The sequence below is a fragment of the Bidens hawaiensis genome, unplaced genomic scaffold, assembly GCF_021521415.1.
Source record: "Bidens hawaiensis isolate Kalapana, Puna unplaced genomic scaffold, B.hawaiensis_p1.1 tig00008376_1, whole genome shotgun sequence".
NCBI lineage: Eukaryota > Viridiplantae > Streptophyta > Magnoliopsida > Asterales > Asteraceae > Bidens > Bidens hawaiensis.
In genome coordinates this window covers 145079-153105 of record NW_027491594.1, presented here as the reverse complement: position 1 = coordinate 153105, position 8027 = coordinate 145079, and the positions used below count along the sequence as shown (strand labels likewise).

General features: G+C 34.5%; 1 protein-coding gene across 1 annotated transcript; it reads right to left on the bottom strand.

Annotated features, from left to right (window-relative positions):
- Nucleotides 1–4138: 4138 nt before the first annotated feature.
- Nucleotides 4139–6882, bottom strand: LOC143637687 (DET1- and DDB1-associated protein 1-like). Its single transcript, XM_077105017.1, has 4 exons — nt 6805–6882; nt 5943–6003; nt 4552–4613; nt 4139–4402 (listed from the first exon to the last, which is right to left on the bottom strand). The coding sequence occupies exons 1-4, from the start codon at nt 6880–6882 to the stop codon at nt 4304–4306; spliced, it is 300 nt and encodes a 99-aa protein (XP_076961132.1). The 3' UTR covers nt 4139–4303.
- Nucleotides 6883–8027: the final 1145 nt, after the last annotated feature.

Here is an 8027-nt window from a genome sequence, read left to right as displayed (position 1 = left end):
GAGTAGCAAGAGTCAAAAGAGTTTGGTAGTCATAAGTCATAACTCATAATGCATATTTTCCTGTTATTTCATGTGTAAAATTAATTCAGTTTGAATTAAGGAGGCTGGATTTGAAGTCAAATGGTAGGGTAGAGGAGGTTTTGGACATTAAGAGAAAAGTAGTGGGTCAAAGATGTAATTTAGTCAGACACTACATACTGTTCAGCACTCGTGGCCTTAGACCATTGAATGTTTTAATATTCAAACAAAAAACATGAAAATAAGAGGTAGCATTAAATCAATAAACAGAGGTGCATAAATCGTTTTTTGCAAATACCTTGTTTCGGGTATGGAATCGGTTTCGGGTATGAACGGATATTGGAAAATCGGGTATTGGCAATACCCGGGTCGGGTTCGGGTTCGGGTCCGGGTCAGGTATAGGATCAGGTATTCTAAAATCGAGTATTTGAATGCCCTATTTTCGGGTATTAAAAAAACCCTATTTTTGGGTTTTTTTCGAGATTTTTTTTGGGTATAGATTGGATTTTTTAATGGGTCACACTTTTTAGGGATGTTTTCGGGTATTTTCAGGTATTTTGCGGGTAATTTCAAGTATAGATCGGACATTTGAAAAACCCAGTTTTGGGTATTGGAAATCCCGGTTCCCGGTATGGAACAGGTTCCGGTTTTCGAGTATTACCGGGTACAAATCGGGTTCGATTCGGGCACGATTTTTAGTACTAAAAATGCATACTCTATCCGTACCTTACAGGTAGGGTCATTTACGGGTTCGGGTATTAAAATTCCAGATATAAAAAAACCGGTTCAGGATTTTATTTTTTTTTGTCCGGTTTCAGATTCAGGTTTTTTTTCACCTTTGCCGATAAACCCTTCAAAGGTACAAACTCTAATACATAATGAACAAGTACTAACTAGTGTGACGCAATATAAGGTGTATATTTACAAATATAAGTTTGACCTGTAGTAGTCAAATAGGCTGGACCGACAATTTTCTTTTTAATTGTGTGTACACACCTTTAACCTTTTACATCAGTCAACGAGACATGGCTATTAATACATAAATCTTTTATTGCCGAAAGTGAAGGGTATGCCATTGCCCATATTAAAACACAAATTTTGTTTATCTTTTGCTTTCTATTATTTTTTTAACTGCCAACAACTAAAGCCGGCCATCCGGGTTAATCCAATAGTAAATGACGATCTTATATGTTTATGATCGCAAATAGCACTGTGTAGCCCAAGCTTATTATCTTTTGTTTCCCTGGTTTTGTTTGGATTCGAACTTGAGATCTTGCGGTCTTCATTCCAAATCTTTGCTTCCCCTCAAATACTAGTTGAGCTAAAGCTTATTAGCCATGTTAGATTGAGTCAGCTTAGATTGGGTGTAGGGTTGGAGTGGACCGGGTCAAAAATTTACAGTAAATCATAGAAAAAAAATAAAATTAAAAAAGAAAACAAACTCTTAATATTAAGACCTATGGACTACTTTACTTATAGGCTCAAACTACACATATCAAAACCTTGATTTAAAAAGTCGATCTATTATGTGCCTTCTACATCTAACACTAGAAAGAACTCATACAAAAGTTGTCTTAGCTCTACTGTTGTGAGACGCTAGGGTTGGAGTGGACCGGGTAAAAAATTTACAGCAAGTTATGGAAAAAAAATAAAATTAAAAAAGAAAAAAAACTCCTAATATTAAGAACTATGGACTACTTTACTTATTATAGGTTCAAACTACACATATAAAAACCTTGATTTAAAAAGTTGATCTATTATGTGCCTTCTACATTTAACACTAGAATGACCTCATACAAAAGTTGTCCTAGCTCTACCGTTGTAAGACGCTAGGGTTGGAGTGGGCCGGGTTAAAAATTTATAGTAAATCATAGAAAAAATAAAATTAAAAAAGAAAACAAAGTCCTAATGTAAAGACCTACGGACTACTTTACTTATTATAGGTTCAAACTACACATATCAAAACCTTAACTTAAAAAGTCGATTTACTATGTGCCTATGCATTTAACAATAGAAAGACCTCATACAAAAGTTGTCCTAGCTCTACCGTTGTGAGATGCTAGGGTTGGAATGGACCTGGTCAAAAATTTACAGTAGATTATAGAAAAAAAAATAAAATTAAAAAAGAAAACAAACTCCTAATATTAAGACCTACGGACTACTTTACTTATTATGGGTTCAAACTACACATATCAAAATCTTGATTTAAAAAGTCGATCTATTATGTGCTTCTGTATCTAACACTAGAAAGACCTCATACAAAGTTGTCCTAGCTTTACCGTTGTGAAGTTGGTTTTGTATACAATAACTCTATTTTATTATTTTAACATATTTATTATTAGTAACTAAAACTAAATACTTGATATTATGCATTTATATATTGTAATAAAGTTATAATTAAGTGTGATTTTTTAAGTGTCACAATTCATGTTATTTGTTATTCAGAAATGTTATCCAAAACGGTTATCAAAGACTCATTGTCAATTAATCATCATGATGTTAACGAAGTTGTATGGCAATAAAATATTTCTTGTCCCTTTAAAAAATTTGTAGCTATCATTGAACAAATAAAATTCCATGACAAGATGCGTGTTGAAAAAAATAAAAATAGAATAAAGTCAATAAGCATTTTTCTTTCTTAAAGACCAATGAAAGCATTTTATTAATTGAATTTAGTTACATACACCCTGGGGCCTGGGCCTAGCAAGTTGCTAGCCACAGCCCACAGCTCAAGCCCTCACCAAGGTACAAGCCATCCTGTAACCTGTTTCTACATTAAGCCCACCCGGTTACAATTTTAGCACGAAACCGACGGCCCATCCGATCTATTCTTAACCCAAAAATAACTAAGAGTTTTAATATACCCCGCCCACTACACGTCAGTAAACATATTAATACAAAAAAAGATACGGTATTAATTTTTGCAAAAATCACCATGATGATGGCAGGTTTTTTATTTTTCAAACGACAATTTTTTTAACACCTACATTCCTCCACCTTTATCTTGTATTTTTAAAGATTTAAACTCATAACCTCACATTTGTGCAGGGAGACACAAAATCACTAGGTTAATGGCCATACTGTTATATAACTCCATAGTGACAGAATAATTTTATATCGCTTTACATGAAAACTTTTACTCACATATAATATTGACGTCAAATGAAAAACACAAACATACAATTAGCAAGTTCTAGTCATATTTAATAAATTTATAATCACATTTATTTTATCGTATTGAACATAATATCACAGTAGATACATAAGCTAACAATAGTCGTGCCCCGTATCAAGTGTATCAAATTTCATATATTACCATCTTTATACAATTCTAACTAGGGCTGTCACTTTTACCCGAAACCCGAAACCCAACCCGAGAAAACCCGTACCTGAACCTGAACAAGCCTTACCTGAAAACCCCAAACCTGAGAAAAGACTAACCCAAACCCAAACCGAAGTAATTCGGGTTGGTTCCTGGGTTTGATTTACATGTTTTGGGTCAACCCGAATAACCCGATTAAACTTTTAGTTTTGAAATTAAATATATTTTTAGGTATATAAGACTTAGTCTTAGCCTAAAGTTACCAGAACCTGGTCCTAATCGACTGTTATCATTTCAACTATTATTGATCGATTGTTTATTGTTAATTTATGTTTTCTGTTTATTACTATTAGCAACTGTAATCAAACAACCAAATCACTCCCGATTAAAGACGATTGTTGTTCAAGTTAGTTTTACTCTTCTTTTAAATTCTTTTATCAAGTTTTGTTGTTTTATTATTTGATTATTTGTGTTACGAGCAAAAAATAATATGTTGTTTTAATTTTAGCATTGTAGTTTCTTATATTCTTTTTTTGTTTTTTGTTTTGTTTTCTAGGATACTCAAAACCCGATTAACCCAACCCGAAAAAACCCGAACCCGAATTATCCAAACCCGAAAAACCCGTGAGAGATTCGGGTTGGGTTTTGGGTCAAGATTTAAAACTTTGAAATCCGAAGAACCTGACCCGAAAAACCCGAAGAACACCTCTAATTCCAACCAACATCTGCAAAATATCAGCACAACAAAGAAACCAGTCCAAGGTTGTTTTACATATTCGATTGTTTGCCGATATATAAATTTGTTTGCCAATATATAAATATCAAATGTACGGTCTGTATAGCTGAAAGTACACACCAAGTAAAAGGTTCACCCTATCATACCTCACTGAAAACACACAACATACAGTCTCATCACTTAATATTTACATGAATGTGCAGAAAGATGAGAGTATTGAAAAGGCCTCATTTAGGAGGTTCGGAAGATGAAGCAACCGAAGCTCTTGGATGCTTGCATTCTTGCTCGGGTGCCAGATTCTCGGGCGCAGCTCTCTTTGGTCTCAACTGCAAATAGAAAAGGGTAATCGTGAGAAAGGCAGACCCGTCTTTTTGCATCGGTTTGTGTATGTATGAGCATACACACAACGAGTATGCATACTAGTGTTTTAAACCGGTACATGAAATATGAATCGAGTTTTTTGCAAGAATCTCACCTTCTCATCACCACGCTGATAGAATTGCCTCAGCAGTATGTTTTTGGCTTCTGAAGATATTACTGAAAAAATGGATTTAAAATCAAAAAAGTTTCAGCTGAACATCCAAACAGAGTATCTGCAAACAACCACCCACTCAGAAAAAATTCATGCATGTGTGTGTGTGTGTATGTATATGTATATGTATATGTAAGGTGGGTTCCTTATATAACACTAAATTATTGCGAGAACAAAGGAACAAACTTAACTCTTTTAAAAATTTGATATATGGTTAGTATTTTTTAAATTATACCTCTTAAACATAAATGTCTGTGATCTGTACATAAAAAGACATCAAATTAGTTTGTTCAAATATTTTTTAAATTTTCAACTGTTTGTTACGTCTAGGTTCTATATATAAATGCAATCTCGTAAATCTTGTTTTTCAACTTCAGTAGAGAGGATTCAAGGAATAAACATGCATTTCAAACATTTTTAAAAAGTTTTAAGATTAAAAAACTGAATGCTTTATTTTTTTCTGTGACTGGCACTGCGTGTACATGCAAAAATTGTGTTCTGCCCAGAACCCACCCCTATATATATGTATACATAGAGAGACACGCTCTTTTCAGAACCAGTATTATGTTGAGAACCGAATAGATCATTTGTGCATAGTGCATTAATGAGATACTGTCGTAGGCGGTTATGTAACTGCCTTGCGTAGTACAGTTAAAACAAAATTTACAAATCCTTTTTCTTTAACAGCAAAATTCGACCTTTACGGTTTTGCCCTTCACTCGCAAGGATTTAAACCCACAGCCTCGCATTTGTGAGGGGGACGCCATACCACTAGTCATGGGTGTACTAATCCTCTATGCGGTTCTCAACATAATATTGGATTGTAATTACTCAAAGTCTCAACTCAAGCGAAAAAGAAAACAACTTACAATACACAATTGCGTTTTGGTGGTGGCTGGTCGGCGACTGCAATGGTTTCGCCAAGGCGGACTTTACGGGCCCCGCATAATATGAATGATTCTGAAGCTTTGACGAACCCTTTCTTCTCCTATAAAGTGAGAACAATTAAAAATGGAATGGCTGCAAAAACATCTAAAGATTATACAAACCAACAACTCTTTTCGATGCAGATAATCTTTATCTGTTTCCACCATTCTCAACCGTTTTTCACTTTATCGGAGTATAAAAGGTTCATCAAACATCCGGTATCATTCATAAACTATATTATGTGTGGCCCGTCTTATAATAAACGACCCTCGCCACCAAAACACAATTGTGCGTATTATAAGTTTCTTTCTTGTTTTCCTTTTTGCTGATGTTTTTACACTACTAGTTTTAGCCCGACCCGTTTTAGAAAATTTTCTGTATCTGCCACTTAGAAACAATAAGATAACCTTGGTCAGGTGGTGGAAGAGTTCGTTCATGAGTTGGATGATAAGTAATTGGTGTCTTCTTCTGCACAAAAAAGAGAAAGAAAACATTGCTTTAGTAATAAATTAAGATATCATCATCATCAATGGCGAAGGTTGCTTAGGGCGGGGGGCGGCCCTGTTTTTTACGCTAGCAGTGTAAATTTACCCATTTTCGTTTGAAATTTTTTATACGTAGTGTAAATTTAGCCGTTTTCGGCCGAAATTTTTTATACGTAGTGTAAAATTTAGCCATTTTCGGCCGAAATTTGTATACGTCGTGTAAATTTAGCCATTTTCGGCCGAAAATTTGAGCACTGCCCCCCTTCGTTTGTGAAATTTTGTATACATTTTGAGTCCCCCCCCCCCCCCCCGGTTGTCTTAGTCCAAGCTTCGCCACTTATCAATCATAAATTAAGTTCATAAAACCATGATTAACTAAAAGAGACACGTAAAACACAAAATCCGGCCAACGAAGAAATACAATTATTCGTTTACTAATTACTATAAACAACTTACCTAAATCCCAATAAATCAAATAAATTTAATTTTTTTTACCATTTTTGAACACCAAATAATAATATGCAAATAGCATCATGATGAAATAATTATGAAATGTACCACTTAAATCATCTTCCTTGAACTAGAAGCTAAAACTGTTCCTAAAGTTGCATTACAAAGAATAATAACAAAAAATCAATAACCCTAAAGTACCACTCATAACAAAATGATACCAATTTCGAATTTTGATTAGCAAATCACTCAATTAGCAAATGGAAATAAAACCCTAATTAAAAAGTATTCAAAAGTAACATAAAAATTAAAAACAATGGAATTGTGTACCGACCGAAGGATCATTGGGGCGAAGTTGGCTGAAGTTGTGGGGGTCGAAAGAAGGCCAATTACCAACACTCCACGACCCCATTTAGGAACCCCCAATAATATTATTAATCGCAGATCGCCAAATTAATAGGTTGCTTGCGGGTGTTAATGTATGTATATATATACATATACATACACGTTGGTTATTTGGAATATTTTATTAAGGCATGAAATGAAATGAAATGAAATGAAACTTTTGTTTTGTTTCTATTAATGGCTGATTAGTTAGTTGTGATTTTGGCAAATTCTTGTTTTAAATCATTAGTCACTCGAGAGAATCTTATAAAAGGTAATAATCCAAACACAGATTTGATGAATTTTTTAAAACTTTTTATTTGTTTACTCTTGCGTATACGAACATGTTGAAATGAACGTCTTTTGTTCTTATTGGGCAATGGATTTGTTATGTAAGAGCATCTACGGTGTAGGTTCTTTAACTCATCCTGGTGTGAGATGGACTCGGGGTGGGTGGGAGAGAGATGTTGGCTCTTCAACTCATCCCTGATGTGAGACGAGATGAGAGAGGGAGGGGGGGGGGGGGGAGACGTTGGTTCTTCTAGTCATCTTTAAGGTCAAATGGACTCACGGAAAGAGAGGGGGGGGGGTAGAGATTCGAATTTGCATACTAGTATGTGGGTGGGGTAAATTAACGTCTAAAATGTTGAAAGAATCATCATATCCCAAAAATGATAGAAGAGTTAAGAAAGAATAGGAGGGAAGAGGAGACAAACAAGAGAGAGGGTAGAAGTTTTTGGGATGCGATGGTCCGGTGAGATTCATCATTGTAGATGCTATAATTGTTAAAACTAATGTAGAAAGTGTTTGATTTTGAAATATGTGCATCAAGGAAGAATTAACCTTTAGCTCGGTACACCTGACCAACAAATTTCGCATCACTAGCTTGAATTTAGGAAAAACAATGTCATATAATTTCTATTAATTTCAAAGGTTTTTAAATCAACTTTTTAAACTCGTTATTTTAACCAAAAACTACAAAGTATAATTTCGTGATCAAATTAGTAAAGTGAGGTGGCGTGCTTGTAATAAGTATGATAATCAAAGTAAAAGTGACACGAGTAGTTACGAGGGAAGCCTCTAATCAATCTAGGATCTTCGACATAAAACCTCCTGAGGCGACTAAACGTCGGTCTACTTTAGAAATTTTATTAATTAAATACCAAGCACAAC

Coding starts and splice junctions, on each gene's coding strand:
- LOC143637687 (XM_077105017.1), bottom strand. CDS start 6,882: ATGGGGTCGTGGAGTGTTGGTAATTGGCCTTCTTTCGACCCCCACAAC. Junction 4,614..5,942: donor TCTTCCACCACCTGACCAAG/GTTATCTTATTG, acceptor CCATTTTTTCAG/TAATATCTTCAGAAGCCAAA. Junction 4,403..4,551: donor ATCAGCGTGGTGATGAGAAG/GTGAGATTCTTG, acceptor TTCTATTTGCAG/TTGAGACCAAAGAGAGCTGC.